The following is a 20,381-nucleotide window of genomic DNA, read 5'->3' as shown; positions in this document are numbered from 1 at the left end:
GTTTTACTTGCACATACATAATTCAAAACAAGATTTGGTTTCCAATGTGCTAACTACACAAACCCAGCAAAACATCAGATTCTGCACTCGGTTGACACGACCCAGCCATGGTCTCCTGACATGGTGAGTGGATACTGGGTTACAACCTGGGTTTAAGGTGTTCAGCTGTAATTTATTCCTCTCAAAGCCCATCAGTGATGCAGTAAGCTACCTCAGCTTTGTCAGTGCCTTCTGCCTTCTATGCTCAGTCCAGATGTCGCAGCCAGCCTATTCTGGAGCTAGTTGAAACTGAGCTGTGCCATCGCTTCAATCTATTTCCAGTGTAACGTACATCGCAAGGTTACCGCTCTGTTCTACACGGTGCTGTCCTGTTCTTTGGTCTTGGCACGCTAACAACAAAGAGAGAAGGTACTCCTAGCACTTTACATGCAAAGCAGAAAATAACCCCTTTTTTGTTGTTGCCACAAATGAAATCCTTGCTCTTCAGGCGTGAGCAGCATTGATGGGTAGCCGCACTCCAATGTTGACAGTGCTTCACGCCTATCTAGGGTGCCATTTAACCTGAGCTGAGTCGCTGAAATTTAGAATGGAACTGAAATGATGGCATTGACCTCTTCTATGCTGAATAGGCAACCTTTATATGAGGAGGAGGAGGGGTGTAGCACAAGCTGCTGTGATACAGCACTACATTTGTGGAGTGCAGTGTAGATAATTACTATTTTCTACAATGTAATGGTGCGCTCCTCTGGAAATGTCACACAAACCCATCTGTCATCAGGGTTTCTATCGATCCTTGTACACCGAACATGTGCTTCAGAATTACGACTCAAATCAAACGGATCAAATCTGTGAGTTGTGAGAATCAGACGTTCAGGGCTAAGCATGTTCCAACTGGTTGGATCCAAGTCAAACAGTGTTTTAGAATGATGAATCGTGTTCCCGGAATCTCACCCACTAAGACAAACAGTTGCAGATGACACCCTCTGTGTTCGAATCAATATCTCTCATTCCATGTGTCGTTACATTTGATGATTTTGTTACTAGTATCACTCAACCTGTAAGCTTCTCTGTGGTAAACCAGGGATTAACAGACACCACTATGAACAGACAGTAATGTTCTGATACAATACTGCAGACTAAAGTCTTATTGTTGATCTACTGGGCATATTTCGTGTTCATCGATTCTATATTGTTTCTGGAAGATGTTTACAAATGTATGTTCAACATGGTTTACCATGGCAACAGTGCATTGATTTATGAATAAAAATGTCAAATACTCTACTATTAGAGTAGGTTAGTAACCGTAGGCCTATCCTCATTTTACACATAATCCTGTGAATCTGAATGTATAGTGTAGACTAAATATATTCCCCACCAAGTCAGACAATAAACAGCCAGACATGTTCAGACATCTCCAGATGACTATCCAATTTATTCGTTTTCTTAGATAAAGTCCATACAGATTTAGCTTATAGTCAAGTTCATAATTTACCTACTAAAATGTTTGTTATTGCATTGGCTTTTGCTTTATCAAGCCATGATAAATCAAATAAATCAACATCCTATAAATCATTTCCACATACATAAGCCCTATCGTTTTAGCGACAAGTGACAGTAATAATTGCAACTGCTATCCTTTATCTAATGAGTCATCGCAGTGCTAACAAAAATCAGTTGGAAAGCAGGTCCGACGCAGTAATCAAGCTACAGCAGAAGGATAGCAATGGAGAGAAAATAAGTGAATGAGGTCCTTCTGCAGCCAAGCAAAGGAGGTCCATTAGTGCCTTAGAGTGGGTGTGTGGGTGTGTGTGTGTGGGTGGGTGCACATGGAATGTGTCTGCAGTGCTCAAGTATGTGTGAGGGAGGCGAGTATTTCACAAGACATCTGGAGCAGGAGAAGGCTATCTCTCCAGACAAAAAGGAAGAGGGAGAGGGAGATTGAATCTCATGTCAAATTCACACCGGGCTCTGTCGCAACAGAACTGGTTGAGAGGAGGAAGAGAGGAGGAAGAGAGGTGGAAGAGAGGAGGAAGAGAGGTGGAAGAGAGGTGGAAGAGAGGAGGAAGAGAGGTGGAAGAGAGGAGGAAGAGAGGAGGAAGAGAGGTGGAAGAGAGGAGGAAGAGAGGTGGAAGAGAGGAGGAAGAGAGGTGGAAGAGAGGAGGAAGAGAGGTGGAAGAGAGGTGGAAGAGAGGTGGAAGAGAGGAGGAAGAGAGGAGGAAGAGAGGAAGGCTTGGGTCTCGTTCTCGCCTCAGCCTTGTCTCAGCTCATGGAGTTTCTGGGCGACGTTCTCCAGCTCAGATTCTAAGGCAGCCAGACTTGCAATCTCAGGGTCCTAAATTTAGAAAAATATATGTTTACAGAGGTAGACAGAGAGAGAGACAGAGAAAGAGAGAGAGAGAGACAAAGCGAGAGAGAGAGAGAGAGAGAGAGAGAGAGAGAGAGAGAGAGAGAGAGAGAGAGAGAGTAAAAGAGCAAGATGGAGAAAGAGAGACAAAAAAAATGACTGTCTTAATAATCATACCCATAACGTTATTAACAAAATACTGCTATTACAGACTCCAAGGGACTTCATTCTTCATATCGCATTGGAAATGTATAAGCAAAGACAAAAAAGTGCCAAATGTAAAACAGTTGTGGACAACGGTTAGGGATAGGTCATAATTCAATTCGACCTTTGACTGGGTGTGCTCTGCCCTTTCATGAACTATAGAGTGGCTGAGCTTAAATGTTTGAGAGTGTTCGCTCGCTCTTGCTCTCTCTTGCTCTCCCTCTCACACACACGCGCTCTCGTTCTGTGTGTGCGTGAGAGAAGGAGAGAGAGACAGAGAGTCTGCACTCAGCACAAAGTATGACGGAGGAATCAATTAAAAAGAACAGCAGGGGTTGCTGTGTGGTCGTATTGCCATTGACGTTCAAACAAAGGAACTAACTTCACTTTCCCTTCTCTGACAGGACCTAATTAATGTGAGCTGCATGAGGCCAGCTGATTCTGCTAAGTATAAACTCCCAGGAGCAAACCATGATAAAGCATTTTAAATGAAGGTTGTTTTAAAAGGTGGGTTTAATTAATGGAACTGTGACAGTGTAACAACAGGGGGAGTTGAATGTTGAGACAAGAAAATGGCTACTCCTCTCCTTATGTTTTTGTGTATTACTATTGTTGAGTGTTACATCCAAACCACAAAGTAGAAAGTAAAATGTCTGTAGTTTGTGACTCCAGTGGACAAAATGCATTGCAACATTATCATCAAAACTTTGCATGTACCGAGTAAGACAATCTTTCAAATGAATGAAGCACAGTACTGTTATTTTGATGTAGGCTTAACCTCTAGACCCGTAGGGGATATTCAGACATTACCTCTGTCTTCCTGATCGCACTGCCTTCTTCCTCTTCGGCTCCTTTCTCCGTTGGTATTCTTCGAGCCATCATCTGCAGCTCCTTCACCTCAGGGCTCCTTTGCTCTGTCTCTTCCCCCTCCTCTCCCACCACCTCCTTTGAGTGGTGGGGCACTTCCTGTGGCTCTCTGACCTCCAGTGACCTCACTTCCGGCCCCTCTTCTTCATCGGGCCTTGTCTTCATTGGCGCCAGCTCACTCTTCCTGCTCCAATGCTTCGAGTCGTCGGCGCTCTCCTCCTTCAACTCCCCCTCCTCCTCCTCCTCCTCCTCCGCTTCCCTCTCACCCTTCTTTTCTGACTCGGTGCCGTCACCGAGGAACATTACGGATCTTTTCTCCTCCTCCTCTGCAGAGGTCTCCGACTTGTTCTCTGCTGCAGCTTGCTTTTCACTTGATGCGGCACCTGAGCAGACAAAGAAGAAGCACTCTTCAAAAGGTCTCCCACTCCCTCACTCTAAATCCTTTAACTTGAATGTATCTGTATTTTATGGTCCTTTTGACCCTGACCCTACAAAACTGGGTTGCACAGTGTTATTAAAGTTTTTTCGGTTCAATGGTATTATATCTGTCATTCTAATAAATAATATATCAAGCCCATACAATATTGCTTTCACCCTAATGTTGTGTACTGCATAAAAGCATCCATTATCACCTTTGTGGATCGTATGCTACCTTTTACAGCTGCTACCCTTTATGGCTGTATTATGAAATACTTATGTTATTACTTCCATATTTAGCTAGCCTTCAAATAAAGTATTAACAAATATTTTCCTGCTGATAGTCAGTTGTTATCTGCCTTGCTGTACCTGTTAAATGGCACAGAAGGCATTTAAAGGTTTTGCAGTCAGCTTTTATCCATAAGTGGCCCTATGTAATAACAATAATGGAATAATCCCATCAAAGCCCACCTGGCATACAGTTCACCTTAAAAGAAAGCCATTTATATTAATATGGCTTGCCTGCTTTAGTAATGTTACAATGTATATATATATATATATATATATATATATATATATATATATATATATATATATATATATATTGTAACTTTACTTAAACAGGCAAGCCATATTAATATCCCCTGGAATATATATATATATATATATATATATATATATATATATATATATATATATAAAGATGCCTACTGTTGAATTCATGGGCCGTTCACTCATTTTGTTAATCTATAGATGCGCTGTCAAAATGCCAGTCGTGTTGGCGCAACTCCAGCTTCCATTACCTAATTACATATATCACCCCCCACCCTCTTCACCCACCCCTGGAATTCATCAGATGGATGGAAGCTCTCACATCACTCATCTGGCATTGTGGTCTAGAGTCTCAATCTTTACATTGTTCTCGTTCGCTTTTTTTCCTCCCAAGTCTGTCCTTTTTAGCAGCAGCTTGCATGCCATCTTTATTTGTTCTTGTATTGCCCTATTTGGCTATGGTACTGTACTCTATGGCGCAAACACCCTCATAAACAGAATTCTTATTTTGTATCTTCAAACCTTTAGTAGAAGACTGCCCTGCCTGCCTATTACTGCCTCTCTCTCTCTCTCTCTCTCTCTCTCTCTCTCTCTCTCTCTCTCTCTCTCTCTCTCTCTCTCTCTCTCTCTCCCTCTCCCTCTCTCTCTATCTCTCTCTCTCTCTCTCCCTCTCTCCCTCTCTCCCTCTCTCTCTCTCTCTCTCTCTCTCTCTCTCTCTCTCTCTCTCTCTCTCTCTCTCTCTCTCTCTCTCTCCCTCTCCCTCTCTCTCTATCTCTCTCTCCCTCTCTCCCTCTCTCCCTCTCTCCCTCTCTCTCTCTCTCTCTCTCTCTCTCTCCCTCTCCCTCTCTCTCTATCTCTCTCTCCCTCTCTCTCTCTCCCTCTCTCCTCTCTCTCTCTCTCTCTCTCTCTCTCTCTCTCTCTCTCTCTCTCTCTCTCTCTCTCTCTCTCTCTCTCTCTCTCTCTCTCTCTCTCTGTGTTTCTTTGTCTTTGTCTCTATCTCACCCTTTCAAGCTCTCTCTCATCCTCTCTCTCTCCTTCCCCCAGCTCTGTACTTGCTCCAGTACTCCAGAGAACAGTTCTTACGAGCTGGATTGATATGACATAATGAGTGGCAAGGTAATTTATTCCTATGGCAATTTATCATTGCAACTTCCACACTCAGTACACCTCTTCAAGGTGTACTGCAGTGTAGTCACCAGAGAAGCTATCTGTGAATATGGTAACATAGCATTGTGTTTGACAGTCACTCTTGCTGACAGTCAGTCTTTTACAATTTCCTCTTGGGAATGAATAAAGTACCTATGGATCTGTCAGTCAATCGATCAATCTATCAATCTATCAACCTATCAACCTATCTATCTATCTATCTAATAAGCAAAGAAGGACTTGTTTTCTTACCTTTGTGGACCTGTTTCACATCATCTCCCTGGCTTCGATCTTCCTCTGAATCCTCCTCGGAGATCTGGCGCTTCAACTCCAGTTCCTCCTCCTCCTCGTCATCTTCCTCTTCCCCCTCGTCCTCTCGTTTCTTCTCAACCAGTTCCCCTTTTTCCGTGTTTCCCTCGTTCATGGAGTCAGAGATGCGATTGTCGGGGTTGTTGTCCTCGTCGCTCTCCTCTTTGTCTCTCCTTATCTCGTTGCCCTCCTGTGACTCTTCATTCTTCTCGGTGCTTTCCTCCTCTCTACCTCCTGCTGTTGGCCTTTTCTCTGCAAGGATAGACCTCTCCCCTGGTCCGCCCAGCGCTTCCAGCATCGATCGATCTGTGGTGGAAGGAGAAGATTCACGGCCCATGAGTTATTTGCTCACAAAGAGAAATTGATTTGCTAAGGTGGCCAAGTCAGTGTACTGTATTCACTGTAAATGACGTTTGGATAATGGTGACAGGGTGCAATGCTTGTGCTTGAAACTAAGAAAACAATAAACAAACAACTGCTTTGAATATTTAGATTCCTGTCAATTTCTTACGAAGACTTGAAGCGTGAACATATTCAAACCGCCTTGTCAGACTTGAGGTACTGGAATTATACAAATGCTATTTTACTAGCCTAACATCCAGGAAAGTGGTACACTAAACAAACTGCACCCTCAACAGTCAGTCCAGCGAACATGGAAGCACACAATGCTACAAAACACCAGAAGAGGAGGCTTGGTACCTCCTACGATCATGCTGGGTCTGAGTTTTCTTGATTCATCTCCAAAGCGAGACAGGAGGTGGGTGGCTGGCTACTGTACATCCTCAGAAGTTGGTGTCACAACTTTGTAACAGCATATATTTAAACATGTAAATTCTGACATAACACCTGTTTGGATCAAATGGATCCTAAAATGGAGTACAGGAAAGGAAACATACTATAGAACACTTTTTTAAAGAGGGAATCAATGGTCAGAGTGGACATCTTCAGGGTCTCCTTTGACGGTTTTACATTGGGTAGAAATGATCAAGCCAGTTTATACTTCCTTGGAGAATACAGCTTAAGAAAGATACTGACTTTAGCCCGAATGATGTATAGTAAATCTTTACGCCAAAGCATTTGCAGTTACAGCCACATCCAATCAAAATGCAAATTAGACATTTGATCGGTGTAGACAGGCAGGAACTGTGTATTATGCTCTGACATTGACATTTGCATTACAAAACCAGACCTACAGAATACATACGGTAGCTAACCTTGTTTTTATTTATCACAGGACATCTAAATAACTCCAAGCGATCATGAATCAGCAAATTAATCCTATCTCTGCATCCATAGATACAATACATCATAGATCACATGTACTCCAGACCTCTTCTTCTGTTGTCAGCAAATTATCCTGATGTCCTGTACACATCTAAAACAGCCTGTTACATCAGTCTGTATGCAATCTTGGATATATTATTTGTGTCTCCACAAGGTACCTTTTCAAATACCTATATAATAATTGATGGTTGTTGGGTAGTGTGCACCTTAGCATTAATGTAGACCACAACTATGACACATAGTTCTATTTGACAACCCTATTCTATTTCTACAACCCTGCCCTGTCAGTGCTGCCCACTCTTACTGATGTTGGCAGGGAAACAGTTGCCCATAGGAACAGGAACAGGCACAGGAACTGTGCATATCCCAGTTCTGTCTGTCAGAGTCTCAGTGACTATACCTTCATGTCTGTCCCTAATGGTATAGATACATAGACACAGCACTGTTGTCCGACTACTGTGTCAGACAAGAACTATCTAGCTATTTCGATGGGTCAAAAGAATATTCCAAACATAGCTGGATTATGACGCTGTCAACTACACAGGGAAATTGGATTGTGATTAATTGCTTGGTGTGAGAACAAGTGCCATTAAAAAGCAGTACTGCCTCTATGGCAAGTAAAAAGACTCACCTGCAACATCCTCTGTGTGCTGCGGAGTCCTTGTCACATGATCAGCTGTGATGTCACTCTGCTGCTCAGTGTTTCCATTGGGACCTGATCATGTGGACGAGATCTATTCAAGCATCTAGCTCATTTCCTATGTTTCACTGCTAATCTATTACCTAGAGTTCCTGTAAATGTAATGTCATTTCGAAAATATGATTTGAACAATTTATCCTTGACTACAATAGTATTCGGTTCTGGATGGGTTCCCAAATCATTGCTGGGTGGTGCATTCATCTGGCAGTGCAACACCTGGCTGGGACTCACCTTGGAGGGCAATGTTCTGCAGCTCTTTGAGGAAGTTGTGATGGCGTAGGATGGAAACAAGCCTTTCATCTGTGACACACACACACAAAACATTCCAAAACACACATATGAAGTATTAGTGTGTGCACCTGCATATTCACAAATACAGAAATCAGATATATTTCACATACCACTCTCCCTCTCTCTCTCACACACACACACACACACACACACAAACACACACACACACACACACACATACACACATATACAAGAAGGCCATTGTCCAAATAAAGTCCCAGAGCAGAACATACAAGTACGTCACTGAGTATTAGTTGTTTATGAGACTCAGCACTTTCCTTCGGCCTCAGAGAGTTAATTGCCCTGAAATGTATTGCCTCCAAAGCACAGTTAATCATTTGGACAAGAGAGAGGTTTCCAGTGAATAACAGCAGCACCAGGCTTTTCCCTTTCTGCTGACCCAGAAACAGCACCCTGTCTGCAGAGAACTCAAGAGAACATGTCTCCACACCTTTATTTTTAGATGAACGCCAGAGCCTTCAAATGTCTCTTTCCTTTCTTCTTTTGTTCATCTTTTTGTACTCGTGTTCCTGCCTGACTTTGGAATGTCTTCTTTTTTTATCATCCTTCCAACCGTTTTAATTCATTTAATCACTGCGTGCTTCTCTTTTGTTCAGCCTACCTTTCACCATCTCTCCCTTTCCCTTTCTCTGGCTCTCTCATTGACCCTCTCCATTTCTCTCCAATTCTCCCTCTTATTCCTTCAGTGAGAGGTGTTCGGTTTCCCTGCCGTGGCTTCATCCTGGTAACAATAGCTGTATGGGTAATGCAGTGATTGATTTTGCTCAACAAGGACAGCGTCAAGGTAATACAATGGGCCTGCAATTGAATAGCCATGGCCAAGTGACCAGGCTAGACTGCTCTGCTAGGTGTCCTGTTACACACGCACACACACACACACTTGCATTGAAACCAATAATTGCTTTTGGTATAGAATGGGATGTGCATGTATTCATGAAAGCAAATGAAAGCAAATATTGGTTCCATTAAGACAGGTCAGTATTTGTGATTGGCTGATTCATTTGAATGCACCAGCATTGTTCTGACAGGAAGGTGAATTGACTTGCCTTTAAGTGGCGATTTAAGGTAGGTTGATATTCAGAAATGGGGAACATTCATGCACTTTTTAAGATAGCACTTGAGTAAATTGAACTATAGATTTCCATTATCATCCTTTTACAAATGCAAATACATAAATAAAACAAGGACAGCATCAAGATAATGAGTTATTGAATGATTTCCAGTGCAGTGATAGGCTGGCCATTTATCTGCCTTAGCATAACCTGTCTGTGACTCACCTTGAAGGGCAATGTCCTGTCTTTAAGTACTAAAACTGTATAATACACAAAAAACGAATAATAGCTGAGCCTTCTATTCTGTTCTTATTCCAATCTCGTAAAAAAAACCAGGAGATACTGATCCTATATGGGTAATAAGTATTAGATGCAGTTCACCTGAGTAAGTAGCTTACCTCTCCTCAGTGTGTCCACACACTCTTGGCGAACCGGTAAATTCTGTGGCCTCGATAGCACATCAGCCAACGCCTCCACAATGCATTTCATCACCTGGGGGGAAACCAAAACAACACAGCCCAAAGGACAAGCATATAGCCGTCAATAAACCGAATATACTGGAGGAGGATATAGCAGTGAATACAGAGGGCATGTGGCCAATGGACAGGCTGCTCTTAATGCAGGGGACACAAAACCACATGCACATCCAGCCAGTCAAACAGCCACAAGACTTCTGCGCAAGTTTCTGTGCCTGTTATTGTTGCAGGCTGTTTAGCCAAAGAACAGGAGAAAACACAGTAGTCAGCAAAGGTAGGAAAGTTGGTGCTTCAACCTTCAGAATTATAACTGTTTGTCCTGTACAGCATCTGTTGCCATATGAATCCCCAGATCTCGTAACTCTGCACTGTTGCATTGTTGACTTATTACTATTTGCACAAAGCTATTGCTATTTGCACTTCTGGTTAAATGTTTATTACATTTTATCAACTCTGTACTCGTAATATGCCCAATGACAATAAAGTTGTCAACAATAAAGACAATAAAAAATCAATGGATTTGTTTGACTTGTTCTAGTTTTGGAATATGCATTAAAGTCACACCATCTTCAAGGGCTCTTTCAAAGCATCCCGGCCTTCAATCTATTTCCCATCCCTCCCTTTAATGCCTCCATTTCCTTTCAAAGTGTCACCCCTCTGCCCTCTCTCTCTCTCTCTCTCTCTCTCTCTGTGACTTGCATGTACACATGCCTGCACAAGCCACTTTTTTGTTTTTTCACGATGGGAAACATATCTAGCCTACCAATGGTGAGATCATTGATCTCCATCGCAGTCTACCATTCAAGAGTGGCAACATTGATTTTTTGACAAAGTCACATTGAGTTTTCTCCTGACAGGCAGCATAAGACATTTAATACCAAAATGCTCGGTATATAGTTTTACTTCAGCTTACACTTAAGGAGAAGAGGGGGCTGATAGCAGTAATGGGCAATGGAGACATGCAGACATTGCTTCTGCCCTTGTTAACTTCAGGAAAAGTTTTCCATGGTCCCTGATTGATGATCTGAATGTTATTGAGTATTGTATTCATAATGTATATCCTATATCCTAAATTTGATTCGATTTCTTTGATATTTTCCCATCAGCTTTGTATTTTAATCTTTAGAAAGTGACCCAGCATAGGAAAATTGTATTAAGTCCACAGCTGTTGGTTTATTACTTAATTTGTAAACATTTTTATTTAAGTCATTTTATGAGTGTAAATTATGTTATTAAGGTAAATATTATAAATATGCATAATTTACACAAAGTCTGTATATTATGTCTCGTGGTTAGAGTAAATTATGTACATTGCATAGTGTAGTGGAGTTACGTGATAGATGCACGTTATGCATATAGTGTAAGTTGGGATATTGTAAGTAATAAGTTATGTCACTTGCATGCACATTACATTCTATTGGCCTAAGTTTGTTGTAATTAAGAAATCTCTATTTCTTTATTCATGGTACATTTCATAAAACTCACTCTCCAAACAGTAGTGTTGTTATTGTGATGTCATTGACTTTTAGTTCAATTCAAACATTAGGGAAAATTACACTGACCAACAAAGGAAAAATTAATGTTGAAGAAGCCTTATGTGGAAAAAAAGTGTAATTCATTTTCAGCTATAGGCTACAGTGGGCTATACCTTAGTCCTGCTGTATACAATAATCAAAAAACACTCTTTAGGTTCATGCAAGTCTTAAAATGAGCCTGAAGGTTGTATCCCCACCCACCTGCACTAGCCTACTCTTCCTCAAAATCAAGAACACAGTACTTTTACGTGAAATAATTTACCTTCACGTCTTCATTCTCCAAGCGACTTTCAGGCACCGGCCATGACAGAACTGCGTGGGAAATAAGAGAATGTGGATACATTTAAAGTCTCGCGTTGATCAATGAATACGGTATACTGCATTTTTGCTGTAGTTTGGTCCTTTCAATTTAGTTTTTTCTTTCTGTAAATTGCCAGTACCTTTCATTTAAAGCGTTTAGTTACATTTTCCAATGGCGAATATTTAAGTCCTCATTGTTCACAAAAATCAATTACTGAACGAGGATCATCACAACTAAAGGCACTGACGGAACCCATGCAAGCAAGCAACATAACGCACCCGAACAGCAAAATGCTGTCCTTGGTGCTGAACAAAAAAAAACACCGTCGCAGCTCTAGGTAACTAAGGGACTCACACAGACACACGCGCGCGCACACACACACACAAAAAAACACACATGTTCATCCTTCCAGTGAGCACTTGTCATAGAACTTTTAATGAAACTACATTCAGCTCACTGTCTCAGCAATCATATTCACAGTGAACAAAAATTATCTTACCGCAAGTAGCCAAAATTGTAAAAATGAAGCATCCTCTGGCAATCATCTTTGCAAATAATACGCAATTTGCGATGTGATACTCAAACACTGCGATGCGGAATAGTCACAGTCACTTTTTGCTGAAACCGATGGATTATGGATGCATAATGTATCGAACTTGGTCGTCTTTCGTTATTTTTGGAGAGCCTAGTCCCTTTGCATCAGTGGACATGTACCGCTGGTCAACATACAAGCTCTCCGCAACAGCACCTGCTTTTTATAGGATGCTGCTGTCTGAGAAGGAAATGACATCACAGCAAGAAAAGTAGTGGCTACCATAATACCTTTCAACTTTGAGAATGGTAAGTAGGCAACTGAGTACTTGGTGGTATAATATTGCATATTACTGAGGGGTGGTTTCATTCAATGGGATTCAGTGAAATACATAGTTTTAATGGCTTCCATGGCATTCAAATCCAATCAAATTGTATTTGTATACTCCTTTTTACGAGCAATGTTACAGAGGGCTTCACACACGCACATAGAACTGCCTTTCAACCAACCTAAACCCTCAAGGAAGGCAAGAAAAACTCCTTGAAGAACTAATTTGAGAAAAAATGGGAGAAACCTTGGGAGGAGCAGTTCAGCGAGGGATTCCCTGCTACAGAGACAGTTGGTGAAACAGAGGAGCAGAACACAGGCTAAACATAGTCATATATCAAGATAAGTGCCAATGGGTGTGGAAACACAGAAATCCAAAGTTTATAACGGATCTCTAGTCTGCTTCAAAATGGTTTTGGCCTATTCCAGAGTGTTTGTAATTTCAGTGGCAATGCATACATTCAAATGTGTTGTGTGGATACATCGTTTTCATGCCATTCTATTGTTTAATGTTGAATTTGACAGTTAGTTCAAAACTTTGAATGTGCCCAGCTTACCCTCCCAAGGGCTGTACAACTTGTCAAGCAATTCTTATTGAGAGTTCAGTGGTTAGTTACCGTCCAACTTACTTAAGTTTGACACACCCAATGTGCTGTGACAGATATGTGATTTGAAATACTGCCTGTAATCTTCATTTGCATCATAAGTTATAAACAGAAGACATATACATGTTACACAAAAAAGCATTGCATATTCATAATTATACTGTATATCAATGGAGCCATAAAAAAGCTGCAAACAATTATTTTCAGGCGGATTTGGTATATTTTCCATTATAAAATTACACAAGATCTTTCTGACACTGTACCTTTAACAAAATCAACACAATTCACAGTAGAACCAAAACTACCCTGTTAGTTTCAGTCACCCTTTATTTCCATTGCTTCCCTCTTAGACTGAGTTCCCATCTGCGGTTCCATTTCATGAGATAAAGGATGAACTACTTTATAATATATTTTTTTCTCAGTGTGGCAGTATACACTTCGGCAATAGGTAAGCACTGGATGAAGTTAGTTTTCTAACTTTTATAAGTTAGGTAAATTCATTAGTCAATGACAGCAGTGGTATCAATTCATGTTCTTGATCAAAACAACAATGAAATACAAGAAACTGTAAAATAATACAAATACCAACAGTAATATAATAATAAAATAACTTTCAATAAATGCACTTAAATATTTCTAGATTGGACAAGCATTTGCATTCAGAAATGGTTAAGAGATTATCTTTGTTTTTTTTTATTTTAGGTCCTGAAATTCAATACATGTTTGGATGCTTTGATTCAGGTGATTTTCAGGTTGTTATGGAGGTAGATGGGAATGAGGTGTTCTATGTAGACTTCAAAAAAAAGGAGGCAATGTGGACAGTCCCTCATTTCCAAAATTTTCGATATGCTAAGTTTAGTCAATTAGTTTACCAATATAGCGAACTGAGCAGAACTTATTGCCATACCAACCTACTCCAGGAGAGAAACTGGACTGCCTCCTTCCCACCAAACCTCAAAGGTGAGGGAAGCTGTTGTCTGTTGTCATCTGGGTTTGGTGGTGTATAGATTTCAGCTTTGTGATGAGGGAATGTATGTAAATAATTGATCTACTTTTTAACTTTTATTTCCGGTTTCTGTTTGTCATGGAAGAACCTGGAAGCACCATTTACCCCAAGGAAAAGATTGAGCTGGAGTCAGAAAACACCTTAATTTGCTTTGTGAATGATTTCTACCCTCCATCAATTAATGTGAAGTGGACCAAGAATAACGTGAAACTGACAGAGGGGTCATTGGGTCGTTATCACCCTAACAAAGATGGAACGTTCTTCCAGGTTTCCACCCTTACATTTACCCCTCAGGATGGAGACATCTATGCCTGCACTGTGGAGCACCCAGCCTTGGAAAGCCCCCAAACCCGATTCTGGGGTAAGAATATAAAGAATCTAATTATGTTTATTTCAATTTAACTTGATTCATTACGCATAGTAATAACATTTGAAAGCTGACATTTGAGACTGACCATTGACTCATGTACAAAGTTGGTAAGTGACCTCTCTGTCCTGCTGTTCCCCTAGAGGTGGAGGTGAATGAGTCCAGTGCAGGTCCAGCTGTGTTCTGTGGAGTGGGTCTGACTCTGGGGCTTTTAGGAGTGGTTGCTGGAACATTCCTCCTTGTAAAACAACCACAGTCAAATCAGGGTGTTTGAAGAACAACAACAAATGAGTAAAAGTATATTTTACATTCAATTATTAGTCCCTGTAACTTATTTCTCTTCTTGACAGTGATGTTAGCAATACAATTGCCGCTTTAAATTACATAGTACCATTATGTAGAATAACAAATTACTCTTATACTGTTATTATCTGTATGTCCCTTTACTGTAATATAGTAAAGGGACATTTTGTGGAACTTAGATAACTATGCAATAGTTCTTTCTGCACTCTTAAACTAGTGAGGCAAATGCAAATGTATTTCACTGCTATCAAGTTATTTTATGTTAACATCATATGCTTGGTGACAATAAAAACATAAATAAAGATATCCTGTTGCCTTTATTTGAAATATTCCAGTTGAAAGGTAATGTGTCAATATCAGACTGTAGACTCCAGTACAGTGCTTTGCTTGTTACTTAAAGTGCTGCCGTTGTGCACCAGCTGTCATGTCTGATGTCTCCTTTGGCATTACTGGCTCATTCATCAGGTTTCATGCATTCATGTGACAACTACCTTTCCTCCTATCTATCATGGCTTCCACAGACAAGAGGTTGGCAACAGTTACAGGGAGTCCCGATGGCTACTCTATTTTTTTAGAAGATAACTGGTTATGTTCTTACTGTCAGCTGCTACAGGAAGTGGCAAGTGAACAAAAAAAACATTCCTCCTTGTAAAACAACCACAGTCAAATCACGGTGCTTGAAGAGGAACAACAAACGAAACAAAAGTATATTTTACATTCAATTATTAGAACCTGTGACTTATTTCTCTTCTAGGACAGTTATGTTGGCAAACAATTGCAGTAACATTATATATAATAACAGATGACTCTTGTACTGTGACATTATTATCTGTATGTCCCTTTAATATAGTAAAGATACATTGTGTGGAACTTATATACAGTAGCTGTATTGTTACACTGCAGTATGTACAGAAAGATCATTTCCTCAATAGACTTCCTACTACTACAAACTTCCTCCATAAACAATGTTGTTTTCTCCGAGTAGTCACTAGCCATTGTGCAGACTTAATTTTCAGAATGTGCATTTATGATGTGATAAAATAGTAAAGTAGTGTGTGACTGTAAAGACATTCTAATGATATCTACCCGAAGCATTACACATTTGTATAGATGCTCACCAAGATGGATTAATTTACTGACAAAGCATACTCTCTCCTGTAAATGTGCTGCCCTTTTCCCCCCTGCATACGTGTTTCTTTCTACTTCTTCATTCTTATTTTGAAGTCATCAGTTTCCTTGTTGTTAACAGACACCAACTTAACCTTAGAGGTGGAAACATGTCTAACTTTTCTTCGAAACGCCTGCTACTCCTGTTCATCTTCCCCTCACTGTTCGGACATGGTCAGTATTATTTCATTTGTGCTCTTACAGTAAGATAAAGGTAATTGAAGTCTTGGTTTTCTATGCTTACTAAGTTGGAAGTGGAACAACTAAGTGGAAAGTCAGTCCTGTCAAAAAAGGGTAATAAACTAACTGTTAGTAGTTTCTCATGTGCTTTATGTAGGATGTGGTATTCTCTAGAAAACACTGATAGGATGTATTCCTATGACAAATTTAGTCCTAGGTTTCAGTACTCCCTACAGTTATACAAGCACTCTTGTGTATTTATAAATACAATTGACAGCACACTGTTGAAATGTTGAAGACAGATTACAATTATGGAAATATCTGATTGAAAATCAATCTCTCAATCAATCCTTATATTATATTCTGTATTACTGGAAGCCCTTTGTTAAGCTGTTGACTGGTTATGAACTATAGAAGTTAGTGAGCCTTAGTGTGAGACCCCGGTGTCAGAGGAGGATGTGAGAAAAGACCACTAGTTGGAATGCAGAGGCCATAATTTATGACGTACATTTATGGCCCGACTCCAAAGTCTTGTCTCGAGCTGTCATACTAAGGTCAGCGTGAAAAAAAAGTGTGAGCACCCTCGTCTTAATTACTAAGACTACAGACTCCGTTCAAAGAGGGCCGGTGTGTGGACACCCAACAGGGGGCTTGTACAAATTTACGTAAGGTCAAAGGTTAGGGTTATGGTTAGATCTGTGACCAACTGTAAGTACCAATAGCAAAATAACACGCTATATGAGGGGGGAAATATATAAGTGAAATGTCCGGAGAAACAGACCAGTCTGATCCCACACACGTTTGTTGGAATTGTTGTCACCCTGGAGTCCGATCAACACTTTGCATCAAACTTGGCTAACTTGTAGTCCCGTTTTTGAACTTAGAAGAGTGGTTAGACTTACAAATGTTCAAGACTTAGAACATTTTACACTACAAATTCTGTTATTTCACAGTTGTTTGTAATTACATCACTCAGATAACAAGTATTCTTTATGTCCTATTTCAAAGCGCGCTCCTCGAACGGATATTTCTCTCTCACAAATGCTCGGTGTCAAATACCGTCAAGAGATGCAAAGGATATGGAGTACATACTTGAGTACCATTTCAATGGAAAGTTGCTGCTGATGTACAACAGTACTGAAAAAAGGTACACAGGTTATACCCCCAAAGCAGTACTTGTGGCTGCTAAATGGTCCGGCACTTATGATATTCTGATGAGAGAGAGTGATAAAGATCTATTATGCAAATCTAACGCTGCTGCAGTTTGGGATACGATAAGGATGAACACAGGTGATTTGTGCCCTTTATTCTGCATTCATGATGACACGTAAAACTGATTAAAACATTCAAGTGGAAAGATTGTTTTTGATGTTTAGGTTTCATATTTTGAAACATTAAATCTCCAGCCGAGCCCGACGTCCAGCTGTGGTCAGTGAAGCCTTTTAGCTCTGGACATCCTAACATGCTGGTGTGCAGTGCTTACGACTTTTACCCCAAACAAATCAAAGTGACATGGCTGAAGGATGGACAGCATTGGACGTCAGATGTCATCTCCACAGAAGAGTTGTCCAATATGGACTGGACCTACCAGTTACACACCTACCTGGAATACGTGCCCAAACCTGGAGAGCGAATCACTTGTATGGTGGAGCACGCTAGCCTTGCTAGGCCCAAGCTGTATGACTGGGGTAAGAGTGTGAGAGAATCTAACGTGCTTTGTTATACGTTGCTCAGGCATTTGCTGTGTAGTCCTTTTGTGTAATTAGTCATTTTGAATCTCATGATAATTGTGTGTGACTAGGATTGAAATTGAATTCCAAAAGGTCCATTGTGCAGTATTCGTAAACTAATACTGATCTTACAATTATTATCTATCTATTTTTCTATTATCACTGAGATATACTACTTGCAAATCATAAATTCTGTGCAGGCATGTGTGCTACTTCATATGACGATAAACTAACAAACTAAAATATTCCATAAGCTGTGATATTTACTGTCATTAGTGGTTAGTGTTCTACATATTATAAATTAAATGCTATATATAATGAACATATTGTAAAATGAATTAATGCTATACATTATTCATTATTATTTTGTTATTGCAGACCCCTTGCCTGAATCGGAGACAAATAAAATAATAGTTGGGGTTTGTGGTCTGCTGCTTGGAGTAGTATGTTTGGCTGCAGGACTGAGTAAGTACAACCTACAATCTACTGGTGAGGATCAAAACACATTTTATTCAATATTTCTTATTTTAAATAACCATTTGGTTGCCCTAGTGTCTTCACAATACAGTTGAATTATATGTTGTACTCTAATTGTATATATATATATATATATAAGGTAAACAACATTCAGTTTGGCAACTCAGACAGGACAAGTAACAAGAGCAAGAGCATTTAAACATAAACCTATAAAAGTTAAAAAATTAAGAAGAAAAAAATAATGATATACACATGAACTATACATTTTATGATGTAAATATCTGTATTCATACCTAGTATTGTCTGTTTCTTAGCTGGAAGAGTGTTGGTACCAGCAAGTTAAAGTTGGGACATCCAGAAGCAGAAAAGATTCCAGTGCGCTCTTTTATGCTCCACTGACAACTGTTGTGGAATCACATTTGATTTGAACCCACTTTGTTCTTGTCTTGAGAACTTCTCTGTGTGTGGAAAAGGGATTGTAACCCCAAAATACAGATCTACCCCATAACAGGCTGGCTATACAGTACTGTAATAGAACTAGTGATGTAATTTCGCCATGAACTATTTTATATCCAGAATTATTTCTGATCTTTTTCGGTTGGTTTGTTGAATATTTTGTTTGGTTAGTCTTGATTATTTACCAATATTGACTAACTTAATGGTGTAAGTATATAGTATTGCGATTGAATGTTTGTTCCCCATGAAGGAAAGACATTAAAATGTAATGGATTGGATATGCACAGGACTCCTAGTCAATTACAAAAAAACGTGATGTAAAATGTAAACTAGATTATCCTAATCCTTTCATTTTCAACAAGCATGAATAAAAGTTGTATATTTTGGCCTTTCTATGTGTACCACCTTGTTATTTTGTTTCTGATTGAGGCCACCATGACCACTTCCTTTATTATTTGTTTCATGCACCTTAGGGTTGAGTTAGCGGCAGAGATGCACTGTAGGCATTGTAAATACTATTGAGAAAACAAGACTAACCATGCGTTGCATGCTGCAAAAGGAACATAAACCTTTGGACCATGTTGATATGCATAATGATTGTGTGTATGATATAACAGATGTTGTCACTAAGGTTTTTCCCCTAGAGACAGTGTCGGTCCCCCACTCCTATCCCAATAGTATAATACCTAATAATCTTTTTTTTTTAATGACCTAAATGTAAAATTTAACAAATGATAACAATCTGATTGTAACAGGCCAAAGGCATCTCTTGATGAACTGGACAGATTGCTAGGTGACAGGCAACTGAAAAAGTATATTTGTATTTGTACCGACTTGGTCAAACAGGGGTGTTTGACCAAGTCGGTTTCATTAACATTTCAGATTGTTTGTGGATTGGGTGACCAACATGAAGATTTTCCTGTAATCGGTAATGAGTAAAGGCCCAACGGTGATGTGATATAAAGTAAATATTTACACACTCAGCGTGCTCATATATGTATGAGAGTAAATATTAGAGTAAGCAGTACGCAATGCACTACAATACAGTGTGACATCAAACGTGGTCGTGAAAAACCATTATGTGCTGTATCGAAAGATTTTTCACCGGTGACAGTAATTTTTTCTTCAGTTGCACTCCGATCTAATGGCTTGAAAATGTTTTAGTTCCTGGTTCTAAGCGGTCAGAAAACACTGTACCTGACAGTTCATAGTTTGCACATACACACACTCATTTAACAATTCAACACATATATTTTTTGTTTGTTTTCAGAATGAAGGTCCCCTATTACTAATGCCATGGAAGTCTGTAGAGTTAATTTAAGGTGTACCAATATACAGCATGTTCATGGAACAATTTGAAATGACGTATGTATGTAACTTCTATGATTGTGACACACAACTTAGTATAAACCATCCCACTTCATTCATGATGTCACATCACACAGAGCCACCTGTGCTGGTTAGTTCAAATGTCCTCTATTACCACTAAGATAACAATCAGAAACAACAAAGACAGTTTTACGTCAGTGAATGGCTCGTGTTGACTATGTTTAGTACAGTACAGTTCTGTTTGCAGATGGAGTGGGTTTACTATGAATGCAATAACAAAGTCCTTTTTAAAAGACACTGATACACTTGTATTGAAGGGACATGATTACCCTGCAGGATGCGTCCACATGATAAAAAGGTGACCTGCGATTTTGTGGATTACATCTGAAAGCAACAATAGGGA

The 20,381-nt window shown here is 39.9% G+C and overlaps 3 protein-coding genes across 6 annotated transcripts; 2 read left to right on the top strand and 1 right to left on the bottom strand.

The window, feature by feature from the left end:
- Positions 1-1,418: 1,418 nt before the first annotated feature.
- chga (chromogranin A) lies at positions 1,419-11,788 on the bottom strand. Of its 3 annotated transcripts, none has more exons than XM_084700704.1 (8): positions 11,639-11,788; positions 11,461-11,510; positions 9,586-9,679; positions 8,055-8,123; positions 7,755-7,838; positions 5,783-6,145; positions 3,359-3,798; positions 1,419-2,332 (listed from the first exon to the last, which is right to left on the bottom strand). In XM_084700704.1, exons 1-8 carry the CDS (start codon positions 11,643-11,645, stop codon positions 2,249-2,251), a joined length of 1,191 nt encoding a protein of 396 aa, XP_084556830.1. In that variant the 5' UTR covers positions 11,646-11,788; the 3' UTR covers positions 1,419-2,248. The 3 variants fall into 3 exon arrangements, with proteins under 3 accessions (XP_084556830.1, XP_084556831.1, XP_084556832.1); XM_084700705.1 differs by lacking the exon at positions 11,639-11,788 and adding an exon at positions 8,737-8,856 and having other exon boundaries at positions 11,461-11,504; XM_084700706.1 differs by lacking the exon at positions 11,639-11,788 and adding an exon at positions 8,737-8,869 and having other exon boundaries at positions 11,461-11,495.
- Positions 11,789-13,312: 1,524 nt separating this feature from the next.
- Positions 13,313-14,856, top strand: LOC146286842 (H-2 class II histocompatibility antigen, A-Q alpha chain-like). Its single transcript, XM_084700709.1, has 4 exons — positions 13,313-13,411; positions 13,666-13,923; positions 14,055-14,330; positions 14,480-14,856. The coding sequence occupies exons 1-4, from the start codon at positions 13,354-13,356 to the stop codon at positions 14,608-14,610; spliced, it is 723 nt and encodes a 240-aa protein (XP_084556835.1). The 5' UTR covers positions 13,313-13,353; the 3' UTR covers positions 14,611-14,856.
- A 1,005-nt stretch (positions 14,857-15,861) lies between these two features.
- On the top strand, positions 15,862-19,042 carry LOC146286841 (rano class II histocompatibility antigen, A beta chain-like). Of its 2 annotated transcripts, none has more exons than XM_084700708.1 (5): positions 15,862-15,980; positions 16,995-17,276; positions 17,393-17,674; positions 18,095-18,181; positions 18,508-19,042. In XM_084700708.1, exons 1-5 carry the CDS (start codon positions 15,917-15,919, stop codon positions 18,534-18,536), a joined length of 744 nt encoding a protein of 247 aa, XP_084556834.1. In that variant the 5' UTR covers positions 15,862-15,916; the 3' UTR covers positions 18,537-19,042. The 2 variants fall into 2 exon arrangements, with proteins under 2 accessions (XP_084556834.1, XP_084556833.1); XM_084700707.1 differs by having other exon boundaries at positions 18,095-18,205.
- The last annotated feature ends 1,339 nt before the right edge of the window (positions 19,043-20,381 follow it).

Source organism: Hypomesus nipponensis, chromosome 6 (assembly GCF_054491055.1).
Source record: "Hypomesus nipponensis isolate SF chromosome 6, ASM5449105v1, whole genome shotgun sequence".
NCBI lineage: Eukaryota > Metazoa > Chordata > Actinopteri > Osmeriformes > Osmeridae > Hypomesus > Hypomesus nipponensis.
This window is presented reverse-complemented; position numbering and strand designations above follow the sequence as displayed.

Coding starts and splice junctions, on each gene's coding strand:
- LOC146286841 (XM_084700707.1), top strand. CDS start 15,917: ATGTCTAACTTTTCTTCGAAACGCCTGCTACTCCTGTTCATCTTCCCC. Junction 15,981..16,994: donor CCCCTCACTGTTCGGACATG/GTCAGTATTATT, acceptor CCTATTTCAAAG/CGCGCTCCTCGAACGGATAT. Junction 18,206..18,507: donor GTACAACCTACAATCTACTG/GTGAGGATCAAA, acceptor TCTGTTTCTTAG/CTGGAAGAGTGTTGGTACCA.
- chga (XM_084700704.1), bottom strand. Junction 7,839..8,054: donor GCAGAACATTGCCCTCCAAG/GTGAGTCCCAGC, acceptor CCACATGATCAG/GTCCCAATGGAAACACTGAG. Junction 6,146..7,754: donor GCACACAGAGGATGTTGCAG/GTGAGTCTTTTT, acceptor CTTCCACCACAG/ATCGATCGATGCTGGAAGCG.
- LOC146286842 (XM_084700709.1), top strand. CDS start 13,354: ATGAACTACTTTATAATATATTTTTTTCTCAGTGTGGCAGTATACACT. Junction 13,412..13,665: donor AGTATACACTTCGGCAATAG/GTAAGCACTGGA, acceptor TTTTTATTTTAG/GTCCTGAAATTCAATACATG. Junction 14,331..14,479: donor CCCCCAAACCCGATTCTGGG/GTAAGAATATAA, acceptor CTGTTCCCCTAG/AGGTGGAGGTGAATGAGTCC.